At 46.2% G+C, this 22407-nt stretch overlaps 1 protein-coding gene across 1 annotated transcript in view; it reads left to right on the top strand.

The window, feature by feature from the left end:
- Nucleotides 1–22407, top strand: part of LOC112547202 (solute carrier family 9 member C1) — a 384240-nt gene that overhangs the window by 158787 nt on the left and 203046 nt on the right. Inside the window, exons 15-16 of the mRNA XM_025188925.3 lie at nucleotides 3045–3240; nucleotides 6917–7105. Coding sequence (XP_025044710.1) covers nucleotides 3045–3240; nucleotides 6917–7105 — 385 coding nt within the window. The remainder of the gene's footprint in view (nucleotides 1–3044; nucleotides 3241–6916; nucleotides 7106–22407) is intronic.

The raw sequence follows: 22407 nt of genomic DNA, 5'->3' as shown, positions 1-22407 counted from the left end.
AATACATTAAAATGAATAGAAAAATACATAACTGATTCTAATCCAGTAAGACACTCGTTACATGCAAATTCATATCCTAAACAGCTGTTCTTATTTCAGATAGAAGCTGCAAATCAGAGTGGATCTCTTATTCTGACTTGGGTCTACAGCCGTCTTTAAAGTTCTTTTGTATCTTCATAGGGTGTGCCAGGCTGTTTCAAAAGCCAGCTGAAAACAAAAGCTGATTGTTTCTTATTGCTTAAATAGACTTCCTCCATAGCCAAAGGAATTATTAGTTTTCCATAGGGATGGGGGATGCAAAACAATCAGGTCCAAGATAGAGTCCAATATTAGGTGGTATGGTCACGTGTCTTTTTAGGACCAATCAAAGTTTGGTCTTACAGGATAAGCACAATCATTCACAAGTCACTGATTTGAATACTGAATCATTAAATTCCCGAAGTACCACTATAATGGTCCTCATTATTTTTAGAATGATAAACAGATTCACACTTCATATTTCTAATTTCACATACAAGAATGACACATGCACAAAAATTGTATTATACAGATTTAGCAGATTGTAACTGTAAAATTGATATGTTTTATGACCTCTTTTGCATAAAGCATCTTCAAATTATGCATATTCGTATTCCACTTCTTCAAATGACTGGAGTATTAGGAGGAGGGAAAAAAAAGAGAAAAGGGGAAAAAAGACAGTGAGTAGATTGTTCAAGTACAGTAAACTTCCGATAATCCGGCACCTTTCGGACCCAGGGGGTGCCGGATTATCAGATATGCCGGACTATCAGAAGGGGGGGCTATGAGGGGTCTGGAGTGGGGTGGGAGGGGATGCCACCCCAGACCCCTCATAGCCCCTCTTTACGATAGTCCGGCTCTGCCCCAGGCGTCCCTGATTCAGCTGCTGCTGGTCAGTTTCAGCAGCAGCTGAATCGGGGATGCCTGCAATAGAGCAGCTGGGGTGCTGCCGGGTTGGTCCCGCAGCGCCGAGGTGTGGTGCTACGGCACCAACCCAGCAGCACTCCAGCTGCTCTTGGGGACGTATGGGACAGAACAGCTGGGGTACTGCACGGTTGGTTCTGCAGCGCTGCCCCTCGGGGCTGCGGGACCAACCCGGCAGCACCCCAGCTGCTCTTGGGGACGCCTGTGGCAGAGCAGCTGGAGTGCTGCCGGGTTGGTCCCACAGTGCCGAGGAGCGGCGCTACGGGACCAACCCCGCAGCACCCCAGCTGCTCTGCCACAGGCGTCTGGATTCAGCCTGCTGGTGAAACTGACGTTGCTGGTCAGTTTCACCAGCAGGCTGAATCCCAACGCCTGGGGCAAAGCAGCTGGGGTGCTGCCGGGTTGGTCCCGTAGCGCCGCCCCTCGGCACTGTGGGACCAACCCGGCAGCACCCCAGCTGCTCTGCCCCAGGGGTCCCCAAGTCAGCCGCTGCTGAAACAGATCAGCTCTGCCCCGGGCTTCCTGGAATCAGCCGCTGATCTGTTTCAGCAGCGGCTGAATCGGGGACCCCTGGGGCAGAGCAGCTGGGGTCCTGCCGGGTTGGTCCCGCAGCGCCATCCTTTGCTCTGCCACAGGCGTCCCCAAGAGCAGCTGGGGTGCTGTCGGGTTGGTCCCGCAGCCCCAAGGGGCAGCGCTACGGGACCAACCAGTCAGCATCCCAGCTTTCCCGATTCAGCTGCTGGTCAGTTTCAGCAGCAGCTGAATGGGGGAAGCCTGTCCGGCTGCCCCAGCACTTCCGGGTTCCTGATGGTGTTTTACTGTAGTTACAAGAGGCTGATAAACAAACAATGGAGGTTCTAATTGTTCTTAGCTTCTTGTAATTACTTGAACAATCTATTCACTGTCTTTCTCCCCCCCCCCCCCCCTTTCTCTCTTTCTTTCCTCTTCTGCTCCACTTCCTTATTTATTCTTGGATCTGGACTTCTAATACTCCAGTCATCTGAAGAAGAGGGTTGTGCCCATGAAAGCTCATGATATCATTTACACGTTTTATGAGTCTTGAAGGTGTTACTAGACTGTTTGTTGTTTTTTAAGTTTTTCCTGTTACAGAGTAACTCAGTGACCCCTCTGAAAATATTAATATTCATAAGCCAATTTTCACAAAGCACTGGAGGTCCATCACAGAGTCATCTGTAGTGGAACATATATATTCATGATCATTCAAAGGAGGAAAAAAGTTACCTGTACAGTAACTGTTGTTTTTCAAAAGCGACGAGGAGTCCTGTGGCACCATATAGACTAACTGAAGTGTAGGAGCATAAGCTTTCGTGGGCAAAGACCCACTTCGTCAGATGCAGGTAGTGGAAATTTCCAGAGGCAGGAATAAATATGCAGGCCAGGTTCAGGCTGGAGATGACGAGGTGGATCCAATCAAGGAGGATGAGGCCCACTTCTAGCAGCTGATCTGGAGGTGTGAATTCCAAGAGAGCAGAAGCTGCTTTTGTAGTTAGCAAGCCATTCACAGTCTTTGTTTAATCCAGAGTTGATTGTGTCAAACTTAAAGATGAACTGTAGCTCAGCAGTTTCTCTTTGAAGTCTGGTCCTGAAGTTTTTTTGCTGCAGGATGGCTACTTTTAGATCTGCAATTGTGTGTCCAGGAAGATTGAAGTGTTCCCCTACAGGTTTTTGTATGTTGCCATTCCTAATATCAGATTTGTGTCCATTGATTCTTTTACGTAGGGACTGTCCTGTTTGGCCGATGTATATAGCAGTGGGGCATTGTTGGCACATGATGGCATATATTACGTTGGTAGATGTGCAGGAGAATGTACCAGTGACAGTATGGCTGATCTGGTTAGGTCCTGTGATGGTGTTGCTGGTGTATATATGTGGGCAGAGTTGGCACCGAGGTTTGTTGCAAGGATTGGTTCCTGAGTTCGAGTTATTATACATTACTAGACCGTTAACTAATTGGTGTACTATTGTTTCAGTCAGTTTCTTTCTATAGTATATGGGAAATCCATATTCTCCTGTTTTTAGACCAAATAAAAATTAATGTGATGATAAAGTCCTAACATTATTTTCATAACGTTGGTTTACAGGAACAAGATTCTGAAGCTGTGTCACCAAATTGTATTTATGGAAGAATTTGAGTACATAAGTCACATAGTAACATTATTGAATTTCGTTCCCATTTTAATGGATTTTATGCCATATCTAAGTGAATTATATCGTAACCAACTAAAAATCTCTAACTACTATTTCATCGGTTTGTATATACTAGAGGCATCATTAAAGGTATTCTAAGAATTATATTTTTTCCATGAATGGTAATTTTTCTTGTTGTTTTTTCTTAGAAATGCAAAATTCTATTTAATGGAAAGATGCTTACAAATATTGTACAAACGGGATTCTTTTTGTTATAAAACACAATGACTTGTTTGCCCTTGGCAGGTTGTTCCATCTTTTAAATGATCTTCTATTGTATTAATGATGTTTTTTTCAGATTAACTTGAATTTTTCCACACCACAGCATAAAATTATTAACTTATTTTCTGAGCTTATTAATGGATGATTCTTACTTTTTTTATCCACCCACACTATTATGTCTTGTTCTTTGTGCATGACCATTTAGGTATACAGGCAGTCCCCAGGTTATGTACAAGATAGGGACTGTAGGTTTGTTCTTAAGTTGAATCTGTATGTAAGTCGGAACTGGCGTCCAGATTCAGCCGCTGCTGAAACTGATCAGTTTCAACAGCGGCTGAATCTGGACGCCAGTTCTGACTTACATACAGATTCAACTTAAGAACCCCAGACATCCCCAAGTCAGCTGCTGCTGAAACTGATCAGCGACTGATTCCAGGAAGCCCGGGGCAGGGGCTTCCTGTAGTCAGCCACTGGTCAGTTTCAGCAGCGGCTGACTTGGGGACGCCTGGGGCAGAGCAGCTGGGGTGCTGCTGGGTTGGTCCCCATCAGACCAGAGGCACCGGGAGCAAAGCGGCAGCGGCGGCGGGGTGCCGCGCCTCTGAGGCTTTGCTCTGGCAAAGCCTCAGAGGCGCGGGACCCCTCTGCCTCCCCGGCTTTGCTCCAGGTGTCCCTGGTCTGCTGGAGACGGTCCCCAGCACACCAGGGGCACCTGGAGCAGCTTTTCTCGCCCCGGAGGTCGAGGTGGCGGGACCGCTGCGCTCTGGGCGGTCCCGCTGCCTGCGAGCTCTGGGGCGAGAGAGCCCCGTTCGTAAGTGCAGATCCGACATAAGTCGGATCCGCGTAACTCGGGGACTGCCTGTACTCTATATCTCTGAGTAATGAAATTACTATGTTACTTCTTATGCATCATCATTCCTATGTTAATAAGAGCCCTAGTGGTACAGAAGGGGGCAATTTTTATTCCAGCTCTACATAATAGTATCTGAACACTGAGTTTTTAAATCAGACAGGATCTTCAAGTGGCCCCTGCAAGGTTTCATGTTTGGAGTGTGCTGGTGATGGAGTTCTGATAATGGAACATTACACAGTAGTGCCTGTAGCAGTGTTCTCAGGTCCCATCCTGTTCCTAATCATTCTGAGAACCAGGCTATAAAAGGGAGGTAGCACTTCAGACATGTCAGTACTTTTATTTTATTTTATAGAGTTATTTTGTTTATTTTCCATTAGTTTTGGAGTTCTTAACCTACATTTTGGCACTTGCATCTTGTGGTATGGAGCTAAAGGGAAAAAGACCAGATTTCAAGATAGAATTATAGAATATTAGAATTGGAAGGGACTTCTAGAGGTGAAGTGCAGTCTCCTGCACTCACAGCAGGACCAAGCACCATCTAGATCTTTTTATCTAACCTGCTCTTAAATATCTCCAATTATGGAGATTCCACAACCTCTATAGGCAGTTTATTCCAGTGTTCAACCACTGTGACAGGACGGTTTTCCTAGCGTCCAGCCTAAATCTCCTTTGCTGCACTCTGTGCCCATTGCTTCTTGCCCCATCATCAGAGGATAAGGAGAATATTTCTTCTCCCTCCTCCTTGTAACACTCTTTTGGGTACTGAAAGCTGTCTTGTCCCCTCTGTCTTCTCTTTTTCAAAATAAACAAACCCAGTTCTTTCAGTCTTCCTTCATAGGTCATTTTTTCTAGTCCTGTAATTATTTTTGTTGCTCTTCTCTGGACCTTCTCCAGTTTCTCCACATCTTTCCTGAAGTATGGTTACCACAATACTTGAAATGAGGCCTAATCAGAGCAGAGTAGAGAAGAAGAATTACTTCATGTCTTGCTTACCACACTCCTCTTAATTCATCCTAGGAAGCTGGTGGGGGCGGGGGAGAGGGATTGCTTTTTGGTTGGTTGGTTGGGTTTTTGGTTGGGCTTTTTTTTTTCCCCCCAATAATGTCACACTGTTGACTCATATTTAGCTTGTGGTCTGCTATGACCCTTAGATCCCTTTCTACGGTACTTCTTCTAGACAGTCACTTAATATTTTGTATGTGTGAAACTGATTGTTCCTCCCTAAGTAGAGTACTTTGCATTTATCCTTATTGATATATGATGTATGCCTGTTGTCCTGCTCTATTCTCCATTTCAGATCTTAGATGAGGCATGTGGCTTGCCTGGGAACAGGGCATTTTTCTTCATCTTATCTCTCATCTAGCTGCAGCACCTAACGATCTTATAAAGAATGCCTAAAGAGGTTCCAAGCTACACTGCTTCAGGAGGCCCTGGCAATAAACCCACTGGATTCAAATCCCCTACATGATTTGAGAGTACAATCAGATTGTATCCACCTGTGGAGGGCAAGCAACAAACTAAAACTCTTCACAAGGCACTGTCCTCCACTTCTGGTGTCGTATCAAACCCTTCAGTGCAGAAGGATCCAATCCCCCCACCTGTGTGGAGGACACCATATTGTAGGGTAAAATGGCATCTTCCACACAAGTAAGGGCCCGTAAATTGAATCTTGTAAAATGTTCCCAATGGGCAGATGCTTCCACTGGTGACAAGTAGCATCAAAGTGCTCTTTAATAGCCTTGTCCTCAGAATATTTAAGAAAACTGGGAGAGGGGAGAACAGGAGTAGGTGCAAGAGCACTCCAATGGGCACTGCTATGATTAAATATTCCACTGTCATAGCTGTACCACTGACATCTCAAGAGAGTGAATGTGCAGAGTCCATTTTGAAAAACTCCAATTACAAGTGAATAAATTTCATATTTTCAATAAATAATTATCCATTTTAAAAATGGAGTGGAATGTGGTTGTTTGGAAAGTCTTAAGTTTTTAAGCGCTTTTGATATTTTTTACCAAAAAAATTAGAGAAATATACCTCAGAGTAACAGTCCATTGACTATGGCCCCCTTGTAGGGTGCAAGCAACATGGCAGAGCTAGGTTCATGCTCTGCCTAAATTGGAGGAGTAATGTGAACACACATCTCCCACATCCTGAATCAGTTTGTCTCTCTTTCCAAATCTCTCCTGTTGGAGGTGTTCTGCTTGAATTATTTCTATAAACATTCATTAGTCCAATAAGAAAAAGAAGTGTCCTAGGTAGGGGGAAGGTTATGTTCCCCCAGTAATCACCTATGAAGTGAGTGGCCCATGCATAACTCAGCTACTCCTGCTGTGTTCTGAAGCCAGAATTTAAGTCTTACACAGTTTACATATGTGTTTCAAGTTGCGTATGTGCAGTTGCGGAAAGGTAATATTTACCTTTCAAAAATTACCTTTGAGAACAGAAAAGCTAGAAATAAAATATTTGTTTTTATTTTAAAGATTTTAATTTTGCGTAAGTTGGTTGTTAAGACCAATAGTAGGGATGTGTTGTGCTCTGTGAATAGAGGGATGAGTAGATTTGTCAAATCTGGGGTAGTGTTGAAAAATGTATTATAATTGTTTCCAGATTTGAGTAAAAGCTCAATGTATTTTTTTGTTTTTATAATGCAAATGATGGGATGAATCTAAATACTTTGTTTCTTCTGAATAACAGGTTGTGGCCATGGGGAGGACGTACATCTTTCATCATTGGAATTGTTTTGACCTAGTGATCATAATAATTGCACTGATAGATATCATGATTATTAATGTTTTTAAGCCACTTCACCGAACAGACCATATGATTAAGATTGTCAGGATATTCCGAGTTATTCGCCTTATTAGACTTCTTCGTGTTTTGAAGGTAAAGATAAAGATTTATATAGTTTTTAACACAGAATTATATAAACATGCAACTTTGTATTTCATTTTCATGTGCAGTAAATGTAAACCAAATTCTCAAATATTATTGTTTTAAATCTGTGTGGCTTCTCCTTGATGTGACATCCCATTATGTGCTTTGCTGGTGACGTCTCACAGCATACTGCACAGAGAGCATGGGAGTATGTTGCATGCTTATATCACTAAGATAAAACCGTATTTCTTCTTTATAAAACTGCCTTCCCACATCTACTCTTAAATTTGTATGATATATCACATGCTCTGTTGAACAATTGAATGTAGTTTAGAAGAGGATCATTGCAGTCTGTGTGTCAGCATTAACGGTTAGGGGCGTACAACCAATCCTTCTCAAATTCTGATAGAAATGTAGCCGTGTTAGTCTGGTGTAGCTGAAACAAAATACAGGACTATGTAGCACTTCAAAGACTAACAAGATGGTTTATTAGATGATCAGCTTTCATAGGCCACGAAAGCTGATCATCTAATAAACCATCTTGTTAGTCTTTGAAGTGCTACATAGTCCTTTTTTTTCTCAAATCCTGGTTGTCTGATTTCTCTCAAATAGAATAATCTGAGGGTTACTAATCACACATTGTTCTCCTTGTTTTGTTTTATTAAATTCTAATTCATGAGGAAAGATTTTCTTTCCCCCTTTCCCCCAATTCTAAATCTTTATATGTGTAACCCCTCCTGTTCACTAGCCCAGTGTGAGGTTATTCAGCAGACTGGAATCCTTATGACTTCTTACACAACTGTAGGAGGCTGGGCCTGAGGCCCCTTGGTGTGCTCTGCGTTGTGTTATTATGTGTGTGCACCACAGACCAGATCCACTCAGAGAAACCACCAGGAATAGGCTTTATTCTGTGGGGAAAAAAAACAACAAAAAACAAAACCAAACACAGAGAACAGGATTTCAGTTCAGCAGCCCATCCTCTCTGCGTGCAGCTTGCATGCTGCTTCTAGCTCAGACCCTGCTGGGGGCAGAGGGTACATCCTGGCAGGAACCAGGAAGTTCTCCCAACATGCCGCAGTTTGTAGTCCACAACTTGTAGTTCTCAGGGCTGGTGTTGAAGCACACTGGACCTTGGGCTACACCCTTCCCCCATGTATTGAAAGGGTGACCTCGTCCTTTTCCTTAGTCAAAAACCTCTCAGCTTCATGCTGCATGTCCCACAGTAGCTGTGGCCAAAACCCCCAGTCTCTGCTCTTCTTCATCAGGCAGCCCTCTTTTCCATATTGAGCTGTACAGGTGCCCTGCACTGTCTGGTTGATCACCGTGGAATTGGTGCATTATCTCTAGGCACCTCTTTGGTCTGGACCCACTCAGTCTGCCCTTCTCCAATCCAATTCGGTTCATTCAGACTCTCCTCGGTTTGGTCGGCCTCTTCTGTTGCTCCCATGGTCTGGTCAGGCTCATTCAGGTCAGAGTGCCAAGAGTCTGAGTCAAAATGGTCTGGGTCTGAGGACTCACTGCAGTGTAACCATGGCTCCTCTTCATTGTTCTGCCTGTCCCCCATGTCCGAGGTATCCCCTGTGTGTGTCATCCTCCTATGGGTTTTCTTTTCCCTGTAGCCACCTGGCTTATCTATAGGGCCGCCAGTAAGTTTCATTCCTGCTCCTGCCTGCAACGGGAGGCTTCCCTCAAGTTCTGGCATGGCTCCCTGCATGTCTGCTTCCCTGCCTACTGGTTGACTGACTCCACTGATTGGTAGACACATGCATGGCGTAATTTGGTTAAGGTGTATCACCTATTCCACCCCTCCTGATTCTGGCCGTACTACATAGATAGGCAAGTCCCCTTGTCTTCTAATCATAATATAGAGAGTTAGTTCCCATCTGTCTCCCAGTATCGGTGTCCCTTTCTTTTCCCTGGCTACTAGCACCATGTCTCCAGGAAATCAATGGGACTTCTTGTGTCTGGTGGCCATAGTACTTGTTCTGGTGAAGTTTGGTAGCTTCAGATGCCCGTGCAGCCTGATGGTACGCTGTTTCTAGGCATTCTCTGAGCTGGGAGACTTACTCTTCCACCTCTATCCCCTCATTTCCTCGGTGGGGGAGACCCAGAACCAGATCTATCTTCATCTTTGGGTGCCAGCCAAACATTAGGAAGAATGGGGAAAACCCAGTGGACTCACGACTAATGCAATTGTAGGTGTGAGTCATGGACTCAACAGAGTCCTTCCAATTTGCCTTTTGCTCTGGACACAGAGTTCCCAGCATATTCATGAGTGTTTGATTGAACTGCTCAGTAGTCCCATTCCCCTGCAGGTGATAGGCTCTGCTTTTTGAGATCCCCAACAGTTTCCAGAGCTGGACGAGGAGATTGCTTTCAAAATTCCTCCCCTGGTCTGTATGTATCCTTTTGAGAATGCCATAGTTGTAGATGTAATAATAGAGATATAGCCGTGTTAGTCTGGTCTAGCTGAAACAAAAGACAGGACTATGCAGCACTTTAAAGACTAACAAGATGGTTTATTAGGTGATGAGCTTTCGTGGGCCAGACCCACTTCCTCAGATAAAATTGTGGAAGAAAATTGGCGTGATCATATATACGAAAGGGATACAATAAAAAAAAAGTGAACACACATAAAAAGGACAAATCAAATTTCAGAACAGAGAGGGGATGAGGGGGGGAGGTTAATGTCTGTGGAAACAGTCTGGATGAACTGTTTCCACATCACCTTGGCCACGGTAGATGCCCGCTGTTCACAAGCAGGGTACGCTTGAGCATAGTGACTGAAGTGGTCAGTAACTACAAGGATATTCTCTGTACCCCTCCCCCTGGATGGTTCCAGGGTAAGAAAGTCAATACATGCTAGCTCCAGGGGCCTACTGGTATGGATTGAGGTTAGTGGAGCTCTGCTTTTAGAGATGTTTCTTTTTCTTAGTCAGCACCTTTTGTAGGAGAGGCACCACTTCTGTATGGTGGACTGCATGCGTGGCCAATAACAGCGAGTGTGGATGAGGTCCACTGTATGGTCAATGTCCATGTGTCCCATGTCTGTGTGCAGATAGATCTTCAAACACTTCTCTCTGGAGTTTCTCTGGTAGCACAATGTGTTGGATCTGTCCCTCTCCTGGGATTGTTGTTCTCCTGTAAATGATCCCTTCTACCACTTGCAGTCGCTTCTATTGGTTCAGTAATAACTTTACTGGTGTTACTTCCTTCTGCTTCTCCCAGGCACTGGGTGTTTGCTGTCTGGGCAGGTAGGACCTTACTTGAGAGATTACTGCATCCTTTTCCTGCAGCATCCTCAATTCTTCCTTAGGCAGGCCTGGGATTAACTCGATGGGTGGCCAATGGAGTGGCTCAGCTCTGTTGCTATCCTTTGGCCATCACTGTGGGTTGGCTACAGAAGACATTGCATCCAGCATTCAGAACGGTAGCCACCTCCTCTCTGGGTAGCTGAGACAGGTCATCAGCATTGGCATTACTTTTCCCAGGCCAGTACTTTATCGAAGTTGAACTCTGCCAGCTTTGCCATTCACCTTTGACTGGTTATATCTAACTTAGCAGTAGTAGTAACATAGGTCAGTGGATTGTTGTCAGTTAGCACTGTGAATTGGTGACCTAGAACAGGGGTTCTCAAACTTTATGATACCGCGACCCCCCTCTAAGTTGCTTGCGATCCCCCGGGGGGTTGGGACCCACAGTTTGAGAAATGTGGTCCTAGAAGATAGTCTCTAAATTTATCTCCAGCTACCCATTTTAATGACAAAAACTCCAGTTTACGGGCAGGATAATTTTTTTTCTGAGGCAGTTAAGTGCTTGCTGGCATAAGCTATAACCCTCTCCTTTCCTAACTGAACCTGTGCCAGTACAACTCCTAGCCACTCCATAGATGCATTTGTCTAGAGCATGAATGGAAAGCTGTAATCAGCATAACCTAATATTGGTGCAGTTATTAGCTTTGTCTTCAACTCTGTAAAAGCCTGGTCACATTCCTCTGTCCCAACAAAACTGGGTATCTTAGTAGAACCCCTCTGATTTCCCCTTCTGGGCTGGGTGCCCCCTCCAATTAGTCTGAATAATGGGGCTGCCAATTTGGACTAGTCTTTGATGTATCTTCTGTAGTACCCAGTGAAACCAAGAAACTGTAACACTTCCTTTTTCGAGAGAGATGTCCCAGTTGGTGCTCCACATTAGGTCAGTGCGCCACTGCCAAGCCTCAGAGTGGAGATTTCATAGCAGTGTCCCTGGGGCTGTGCAGGTGCGCACCAGCAGGCACACGCTGTTAGGCTGCAGGCATCTCACATGCACCAGCCCCACCTCCTACTCCTCAGTAGTTCTTCGAGTGGCCCCGTGGGTGCTCCACTCTAGGTGTCGGGTCCCGGCCCAGCACCGTGGCTTGGAGAATTCTCATAGCCATGGTCCGCCAGATTGTACATGCACAGCATCTCCAAAATGTTGTTCATGACTTTGATCACGCGCGGACTGGCAACTGTCAGTTCCTCTCAACCGCCTCAGGTCACGGTCGGAGCTCCCTATGTTCTCCTATCTCTTCTCTCAAAAATGATCTTAGTTTTCTTCATCTGTAAATAGTTAAAAGTTAGTGTTAGTCGTGTTCCTGTTTCTACTGATCTTCTGTTTAAAAAAAAAAGTTTTTTTTCTTCAAAATCAATTTCTTGAAAGCGCTACGGCTAAGCGCTAAAGAACTGAAACTGACAAGGAGCGAAAGACGGGGATCAAGCAGGGTCGGCATCCAGCCACCCTCACCAGCTCCTAACAATGCCGGAGTCCCCCAGTTTTAAAAAATGTTCAGTTTGCCGGGAAGCCATGCCAGTGGCTGGCGGCTATGACACTTGTATTAGGTGCCTGGGCAAATCACACATCCCTCAAAAGTACACCCACTGTTGCAAGCTTACATCGAGGGCCCGGAGGGAGCAGGAGATAAAGGTCTGTATGATGACATTTGGCAAGGAACTGCAGCCTGACTCAATGCCTCAGCCACCGCAAAAACCTCCGTTCATAAACGGAGAGCGGCTTCTCCAGGACCGGCTATTTCAAAAAGAGCGAAGCCATCCCTGATGTGCTTCCTCCCTCCGGCAGCTTCAAAAACTTCAGCAGCCTCCAAAGTGACCCCCGCGGGGTCCCGACACTCTGCTGGCCCTGGCACCAGAGCCGACTCACAGTACAGCGCTACTGCTGTAACTGAAACACTGCTGGTGCCGCAACTGACAAGCCAGTCAGCACCTGCTTCAGCGGCACCAGCTGTTGCGGCACCGGCTTCAGCGGCACCACTTGTGACGGCATCAGCTTCAGCGCCACTGTCTTCAACAGCACCGGATTCAGGGGTGCAGGTCCTTGCCACGTCACCATCAGCAGTGTTAGCAACGCCGGTACCGGGCATTCTGCCGACACCGGCAGCTGATCTCCCAGGCACTGCTCTGCTTTCACTCAGTACAGAACTCCCTGGTTGCCATGGAAACTGACAGTGCCTCAATGCCTAGGAAGGCACTGTCAAAAATTCATGTGAGAGAGAGGTCTGCCTCCCCAGTTTTCTCCCCAGGACTATCTCCTTCTTTGCCAAGTCATGTACGGTACCGTGACTATAGTGTCCTGTCCATGCCACATACAGATGGCGCAATTATAGAGACACAGTATATTTAGAATCATGTCGGTCCTGCTCACGATCTCGCTCACCTGGGCGATCATCTAGGTACGGGTCCACTAGACGCTCTCCACGATGCGTCTATTACATCCAACACAGTAGTGCATGCTCGTCACGTCATTCCTCCCCATCACTTTCTGAGCGCTATTATGGGCACTACTATAGATCGTACAATGATCGTCCCCACCGTGATCATATGTCGTCATTGCATAGGGGATCTTCCTGCAACTGCCGATCACCAAGTGCGCAATACTTACCTCAACAACCACAACAGTTAAACTCATCTCCTCCATCGAGGAGTCCAACTATCCAACAGGGCCAGTCCGAGCCAAAAGAGGGACAGCTCTCTGAAGCAGAAGACCCTAAACCAGAAACTTCTCCAGCAGACTGTACATCTTCATCACCGAATGAGGCGATATTCCTAAGTGACATATCTCCCCCGGAAGACCTAAAACAATTCCAAGATCTGTTTAAACAAGTAGCAGGCACACAAGAAATACAGCTGGCAGATGTCCCGGTTAAAAAGCACCGCCTCCTAAAGAATCTCCGTCCGCAGCAGCATGCAAAGATCGCCTTACCGATTGACGAAGCGATCATGGAAGTGGCAGATGAGATATGGCAGACGCCAACATCAGCTACTCCTACGAGTAAAAAGGCTGATAGAAAATACTTTGTACCGGCAAAGGGGTTGGATTTTCTATTCAATCAGCCCCAGCCTAATTCGTTAGTAGTTGACGCAGCGCAATGAAGAATTAAGGCGCCGCAGTACAAAAGTGCGCTCCTGGATAAAGACAATAAAAAATTAGATATATTTGACAGGAAAGTCTATTCTTCAGCCACACTATTATGCGTCGCAAACTATTCGGCCCATTTATCAAACCACAATTTTGATAATTATTCGAAACTAGCGGAGTTACTACATCATCTCCGAGACAATAAGAAACCATTACTAAAAGCAATAGTGCAAGAAGGATATGCAGCATGTAGTACCGCACTGCAGATTGCTTTGGATGTGGCTGACACAGCTGCGCGAGCCACTGCTATGGGTATCACAATAAGATCGTCATGGCTTTCATTTGCAGGAGCACCAAGGGAGCTACAAAACAAGGTTGAGGATCTGCCTTTTGGTAAGCTTAAGCTTTTTGTGGCAAACACCGATGAAGTCCTTCACTCAAGCAAAGATTCTCGCATCACCCTACGTACACTGGGGATGTACACGCCCTCCTTTAAATGTAGGCGCTATTACCCTTATCAGCAAAGATATGATTTCAATTTTCCCAGACAACAAACACGTACTTTAGAGAACCAGTGCGCTAGACAACGTCCTCAGGGAAAAGGGCCCTAGCAAAACCGTTCGGCCAATCAATCTTTGGCCAAACAGCAGATTTGACTTCCATAGTCAACATGGAAAACGAAACTCTTCATCTCTTTCACCATCAACTGAGATCATATCACCATCATTGGTCCAACATCACCACAGACAGATGGGTATTAGAGGTGGTACAGTCCGGCCTCTCTATTCCCTTTCTCTCCATGCCCCCTACCATCCCACCTACCCCATCCCTTTTCAGGGACCCCTCTCACGAGCAACTGCTGAGACAAGAAGTTCAGCACTTGCTCATGATCGGGGCAATAGAGAGAGTACCCAAGCAGTTTTGGGGAAAAGGTTTTTACTCCCAATATTTTCTCACAACAAAGAAGTCGGGAGGCTGGAGACCCATCTTACACCTTTGAAAGTTCAATCGCCACCTTCAAAAAACATCGATTCAAGATGGTGACCTTAACTATCATTCCATCTTTGAACAATGAAGACTGGCTTGCAGTCCTCGTCCTGCAGGACACTTACGCCCATGTTGCTATTCACGTGGCTCACAGACGTTTTCTTTGGATACAATTAGGGGACGAACATTTTCAATACAGGGTTCTACTGCTTGGACTAGCGTGTGCCCCCAGGGTTTTCACCAAAACCATAGCGGTAGTGGCGGCCCATTTATGCAGGACGGGAATGACAATATTCCCCTATTTAGACGATTGTCTCGTCAGGGGCACAACATATATGGAGGCATGTCATATGGTGTGGACAGTATCCAGCAAGTTTGCATCTCTGGGCCTTCTCATAAATGTAAAAAAGTCATCAGTGGTTCCGTCTCAAGATCTGATTTTTATAGGTGCACGGCTTGACTCAACTGTGGCACGGGCATACTTACCAATGGAACATTTTGTGGTGATCCAAGACCTTGTACATACCGTGACGCATGCTCCAACAATTCCCACGCGCATATGTTTAGAACTGATGGGCCACATGGCTGCCTCCACCATCGAGGTGCAGAACACAAGGTTACGTTTTCGTTTCCTCCAGCATTGGTTAGCCACGATTTACATTCCAGCAAAACACAGCATTCACAGACCACTAGTACCACAACATGTATGAGAGTCCCTTCAGTGGAGGTCCAAGCCGAGCAATCTTCTCACAGGCATCCCATTTCATCGCCCACAACCTACAAGGCAAATAACCAAAGATGCTTCTCTTACAGGCTGGGGAGCACACATGGACAACCTGACGATTCAAGGTTGCTGGTCGACACAGGAAATGATGTTGCATATCGATGTGCTCGAGCTATGGGTGGCAGGGCCAGCTTTAGGAAGTGCAGGGCCCAATTCGAACAGTTTCGATGGGGCCCCGACAGCCAGGATTTTTTCTCGAGGGGAAAAAAAAACAAAAAAACAACCCACCACACATAAAAAAAGAGTCACAGCCCCTTTGAATCTCCAGTGTGACCCAAACATGCACAGGCAGTAAACGCTAATGTGAAATGATCCTGAATTAAATCATGAAATAAAAAATCGCTGAATTAAATCATGAAATAGAAGTAAAATTCGTATTGTGGTAGAGAAAAAGAAAATATCTAAAAAACTAAATGTCTGGAAAAACAAAAATAAGGGAGATAGGAGGCGCAACTTGATTTGTTAAAAAATAGGATGTTGCTTTAGATCAGTGGTCTCCAACCTTTTTACACCCAAGATCACTTTTTAAATGACAAAACAAACCAAGATCTACCGCACCGCCCCTTCCTTGAAGCCCCGCCCTCTCTATTCTCCTCCTCTCCATCACTTGCTATTCCTAACCCTTATACTGCTGCTTTTTTTTCCCCAATTCTTCTGTAGGAAGAAGTTTTTCCAACATTTGGCCTGTCTAGACTGGACCAAATATCAGAAAACTCCCTTCTTTTGGAAGCCCCCTTATTCCTCGTGGAAAGATCATGTTTGCTCTTCCACTAAAAGAAGTGGAAGAACAAACACATCCCTGGATACAGAAGAGTTTTTCTGGGATATCTCCAGAATCCTCAAAAATTCCTGCAGTCTAGCCGTACCCTCGCTGGGTTGAGACAGGATGTGTATGCTATGGGGTGGGAATGAGGGATTTGGGTGTGGGAAGGGGTGAGAGGGGCAAGCTCTGGGAGGAAATCTGGATGCAGGAGGAGGTGGATAAGGGAATGCTTGCTCAAGGAGGGGGCTCCAGGCTGAGCAGTGTTGGGGTCAGATGTAGGGTTAGGGTACTAAGCAAGCCACAGACTTCTGGATGTGAGGTTTCAGGAATTTGGGTTGGGGTATGTGAGGGGCTCAGGGTTCCAGTGTATGATAGGCTCAGATGTAAGGTCTGGGGGAAAGGGGAGTGCAGGAGTGTTATGATGCTGTGGCCAGATGGGGGCTTGGCCCCAATATGGGGTTTGTTGGCCAGGCTTCATTTTTAAATAAAATACTATGTCAAACACAAAAAGTTTCTGCATTGTCTTTATTTCTGAGAAGGGCAGAGAACCTGTTTTGAGTCAGGGGTCACTGACCCACAGAAAAGTCAGTTGGGGCCACACAAGTGAGCTGCAAAAAACCCTCCTCCAACCCCCACCCCCCAAAGCTTCATTAATGTGGCCCCCACTGTGTTGATGGGAGCAGGGGACATACTACTGGGGACAGGATGCCAGTGTGGACAGGTTTCTGCAGCTGGGGAGAGGAACAGGGGAGTGGGGAGAGGGAACAGGGGAGAGGGAACGGGAGGCCAGTGGGGACAGGTTTCTGCAGCTGGGGAGAGGAACAGGGGAGTGGAGAGAGGGAACGGGGCTGGCAGGGGAGAGGGAATAGGGGGCTGGGAGGGCAGAGAATAGGATGCCAGTGGGGACAGGTTTCTGAGGCTGGGGAGTGGAGAGAGGGAACAGGAGGGGAGTGGGAGCAGAGAGTGCCCTGCAGCCGCCTCCTCCCAAGATTCTCCCTCCCCAGAGGGAAGCCATCCAAAACCCCTCCCGCGCCTGCCCTGGGGTCAAACCCTACCTCCCACGGTGCAGACAAAACCCCTCCTGCAGTCCCGTGCCTGCCCTTGGGGCCGGGGCCAAACCCCTGCTCATACCTGCCCTGGCCCTGGGGCCAAATCCCCACTCACGCCTGCTCCCCTCCCGCAACGGAGCCAATCCCTCGCTTGCACCGGCCCCAGGGCCAAACCCCCCTCCCGTGGCGGGGCCAATCCCCCGCTTGCGCCTGCCCCGGCCCCAGGGCCAGAACCTCCTTCTGCGACGCAGCCAAAACCCCTCCTGCATCTGTCCCTGGGCCAAACTCCCGCGGTGCAGCCAAAATCCCTGCGCTAAACTCACCCCTCCTGAGTCCTGCGGTCACAGTGCAGGGAAGCTGCCAGCGCCACACTCCTCCTCCAGGGCCGACACCCCCACCCGCAGCACACCCTGCACACTACAGAGCTGTGGGAGGGGAGCAGCCAGCGCACTTCTGGAATCCCTGGAAGTGGCACAAAGCTGCTTCAGAAGGACTTCTGTCCACCCCGTAGGCAGCCGGCACTACGCTGGTAGGTAGTGGGGCTTCTCGGGGGTGGGGGGGAAAATGAAGGGTGGGGAGCCCCGAACGCTCGCGATTTGCTGGCCGAGGCCTTGCGATCGACCAGTCAATCAACAGGTTGGGGGATCGTGGGGGCGTGGGGCCCAATTCAGGGGAATAAGTTGAATTGGCCTAAGGCCAGCCCTGACAGGCGGTACAACATGCTTGCAAGCATTTTCGGTCCCACATACAGAATACAACTACCAGAATCCTGATTGTGATTTAGCTTTACTCCATTCCCCAGGGAGATTCAATCTATAGTAGAAGATCTGCCCTTTGATGGCCAGAAGTTGTTTGCAGCTGACGCAAATGAAATTCTCCATTCCATGAAGGATTCCAGGGTAATGTTGAGATCTCTGGGGAGCCACAGCCAAGCACCTAGAAGAAGGCAATATAGGTACCAGCCCTATCCGAGACCTCAATGCCCTCCATAGACACAACACCACAATAGACAAGACCAGCAGAAGCAGAAACCTACGACATCACCCTTCCTCTACCAATTCTCAACAGTCTCAGCAGTCCAACAAGCAAATTTGATCATTAGGTCGAGGGAATGAAGAACCTCTCACCTATTCCAACACCATCAACACAAGCAAATTTCTTCCATCACCGATTGTTGCCTTTCTTCAACAATTGACAACGTATAACCTCTGATAAATGGGTCATGCAGATAATCAAAAAAGGCTACCTTGTTCCCTTAGTGTCCGTATCCCCTCTCCATCCCCCCTTCCCCGTCCCTCTTCAGGGACCACTTTCTCAAGATCCTCCTTCAACAAGAAGTAGAGCACCTCTTACACATTGGGGCGATTTAACTATTCCCCACACATTTTAAGAGGTAAGGGATTATACTCCCATTACTTCTTGACAGAAAAAAGATTGGGGGGTTGGAGGCCCATCCTGGACCTTCAAGTACTCAATAAATCCGCACGGAAACAAAAATTGAAGATGGTGGTGTTGGAAATAATCCAGGACACTCTGGATGCAGGTGAAAACCAGCGGAGGATTTATTATACACCAACTGATGGAGTGACACGCAGGAGTTACCCTGGTGAACACTGGTTAATTAACACAATACAATAGGTTATATAGTCAGCAGGTGGACGGAGGAAAAATGATTTGATAGGTCTAGCAGCAAGACGAAATAAGCACATAAGCCAATAGAACTACTAAAGATTACATAATATCTCCGCCCATTGCAAAGTAACAGCTCATTAATTAATATACAAGTGGTATTGGTCAAATGCCAAAACATGTCAGCAAAACAGTAATAACATTTAGTCTGCATTGATGATGATGGTTCTTATAGCAGGCCGGTATGGCCTTGAGTTGGTGCAGCACTTGGTTCTCAGGCTTATTATCTAGGAGTGAAGCAAGACAGTTTAAGCAAATTTTATGAATGTTATCTTAAGCAAAATGTGTTACGTTGCCAACTGAGACCCTGTCCGAGTGTTTTAGAACGTGGTTTCTATGGTGCCCAGGGTCTTTTACTGTCTGCAGTTCTTATCCTGACCGTGGTGTTCCCAGGCCTTAATCCTAGAATGGAGTTATGCTGTTTAGAGGCCTGCTAGCACATTTAGGGTATGTCCAGACTACAGGGTTTTGTCGACAGAAGTTTTGTCAAAAGATACTGTCAACAAAGCTTCTGTCGACAAAGAGTGTCTAGACTACAGCCAGTTCTGTTGACAAAGCAAGTCGCTTTGTCGACATAACAGTGTGGACGCAAAGGACAGTGTAGATGCAATAATGCCTTCTATCGACAGAACTCTGTCGATAAAAGGTGTTATTCCTCGTAGAATGAGGTTTACCTTCGTCAACAAAACTGCTGAGTTTTGTCGACGTTATGTCGACAGAACTCAGCGGCAGTGTAGACGCAGGTATAGTTTTGTTGACAAAAGTCCCCTTTTGTCAACAAAACCCTGTAGTCTAGACACACCCTTAGGGCTGCCTCAGTTTACCTTACAGTGGTGTCGAAGCATAAGCCTCACTCAATTTACGCGGCTAAACAGTTTTATTGGCCAATAAAAGCAAAGTGAGCTAAACGTGGTCCCAGCAGAGCCAGGCTCAGTGAGGCTGGCTAATACAATTAATCCTAGTATTTTATACCCTTAACCAAACAAGTCTGACGTCAGGGCAAGAAAGCAAAGCGAACTTCAAAGAGGAATTATCATCATCAGAGAAAGAAACAGGTTTAGAGGGAGTTCGAGCTTCAGCTCAAAATAGTTCATGAACACATTCCAACAGCGCATCCTTCTGGCCTATCCCCACCTCGGTGAAGGCCAGTTCACTCTCTCTACTATACGTGCAGACACAAGAAACTGAAATGTTTTTTGTTATGCAGAATGGCTTCTAGCTAAATATGAAATGGTTTCTACAACTCCCCCCTTTTAGCCTTTTAAAGGCTAACTTTGAAGCCATTTCATGCCTCTATTTTCATCAAAGCCTTTATATACATTTCTTGTTCCTTTCTCTGCTCATCATATTTTAACATCATTACTTCCACATTCCCTTTAGTAAGGGTCTGTCTTGTGTTTTCCAGAATATAAGAAATACAGTAATTGATTAACAAGAAACAAAAATAAACACAAAAGAATATAGCCAAAACTAAAACTACACCTTGCAGAATCCAAGTTCCCACATGTCCCAACCAACCCCAGAGGGTCCAGTTTTCCTCCTGTCTTAGGCTTTCCAAAGGTTTTTTTTTTTTTTTCGATCTCTGAGACATCTTCCTCTACTTTCTTGCTGGTGTCAGTGATATACACACATCATTCTCTTCCCACTAAGGCACAAACCCCACCCTTATTTGCTAGGACGTAGTCTAAGGCCATTCGGTTTTGGCTTTTTCCCACCCTGGCTCCTGAACCATTACATGTCCAGCAGTACTTTCCAATTGGGGTCAAGGCTAGGAGGATATACTATGGGTTAGTAAACCCTTTATCCTGCGAAGTATCATTTGGCTTTAGTTCACTAAACAGTGTGCCATTCATTTGAGTGTTGTTTAGTGGGGCTGGAATCATTGGGATGCCTCCTTCTGAATGTACAGGACTGTGAGCACATATCCAGCAACCTGTGGAATTAAATTCTTGGGAAACTTGGTTCATTAAAAGCATAAATACATTTGAACCATATAGGTTATAACTGCTAGGTATTAAAAACAAGATTAAGCATAAGCTTAACATGAATTGTTTGTCCAGCCTCATGCTGGCTGTTCTTCAGAACTTCGTAGTTTGCTTCGCCTATCGCTGGCAGGTTCTTCTGGGCCGCAGCTGGTACCTTAGCCTTGGTTTCTCAGGCTCTTCTGTTTCTGGGCCTGGATTGCCGGTACCAAGCCTGCATTGATCCCCGTCTACTTCTGGACCTGGGTCTTTGGTACCAGTTCTGTGGTGCTCCTCGTTGGGGCCAACCTCTGTAGGCACTGGAACCAGTTTGCAGTGAGAGGTGTGAATCCAGGTGGGCAATCCCTTGCACTTTACAGCAGTATGAGTGGTCAGAAGGACTTGGTAGGGACCCTTCCACGTGGGTTCCAGGGCTGTCTTTCGCTGGTGAACCTTTACGCAAACCCAGTTTCCTGGTTGTAGTTTAAGGCACGGCTCAGTCAGGGCCTCCTGGAAGGCGTCCTTAACCTGTGAATGATAAGACTGTACACACCTCATACGTTCCTGACAATACTTGACTATGCTTCCTTTAATAAGTGTGGCATCAGCCAGGTCAATTTCTGGGCTGCTTAACAATCTCATAGGTCAGCCACATGCAATTTCATGTGGACTGAGTCCAGTTTTCCAATTAGGAGTGGCTCTCATGTTCATTAGGGCAATTGGGAGTGCTTCTACCCATGTTAAGCCAGAGTTCTCACATATTTTAGCAAGTTTGTTCTCTAAAATCCTGTTTCATTTTTTTTACTGCCCCTGCGCTCTCCGGGTGTCACGGGCAGTGCAGTGCTTGTCTGATAGAGTAGTACTTTGCCAGTTTTTGAACAATTTGTTCAGTAAAGTGGGTACCTCTATCACTGGAGATTACCAGGGGTATTCCCTATGACGGGATGTAATGATTTAGAAGTTTCTTTGCCACTGTGATGGCATCAGCTTTCCTGCAGGGATAAGCTTTTACCCATCCCGAAAACAAGCAAACAATAACCAGCACATATTCAAAGGATTGACATTTAGGCAATTGAATAAAGTCCATCTGTAAATTCAGAAATGGTCCCACAGATGGGGGTCTGGTTGCCGGAACTGTCTTTACAGGTTTACCCACGTTGTGGGCTTGGCAAACAGGGCAAGCCAGACAGTAATCTTTGGCTGCTTGGGAGAATTTAGGAGCAAAACAATTTTATTTTAAGGATTGCTACCATCCCCCCTTTGCCAACGTGCGACAATCCATGGAGCACGGAGTCAAGGTGAGGTAGCAAGACCACTGGGGCAACAATGCGGCCGTCGTCTGGGTGCAAGGTGCACCCTGCCAGTCTCCACTCCTGCTTTTCCGATTCTGGGGCTTGGTCTTGCAGGAGGGCCAGTTCTGAAAAAGACGGCATAGGAGCTGGCGATGGTAGGAGAGAAGGGAAAAACAGCAGGTAGAGGAGCAGATTTCACTACATTCCAGACAGTACAAAGTGCATAGCCTCCTACTAAAATTCCACTAGAATTATAAAGGCAAGAACCATTTATATAAAGCATAAAGTCAAGGGACTTAAATTATTCTTTCATTAAAACAACAATATTGTACACACAAAGTGCTCTGTCAGTGCTGGAAAGAAGGAGTCGTACCGCAGGATATGCGGGATGCT

This window comes from Pelodiscus sinensis, chromosome 5, assembly GCF_052426305.1.
Source record: "Pelodiscus sinensis isolate ZL-2025 chromosome 5, ASM5242630v1, whole genome shotgun sequence".
In the NCBI taxonomy this organism is placed as follows: domain Eukaryota; kingdom Metazoa; phylum Chordata; order Testudines; family Trionychidae; genus Pelodiscus; species Pelodiscus sinensis.
This window is presented reverse-complemented; position numbering and strand designations above follow the sequence as displayed.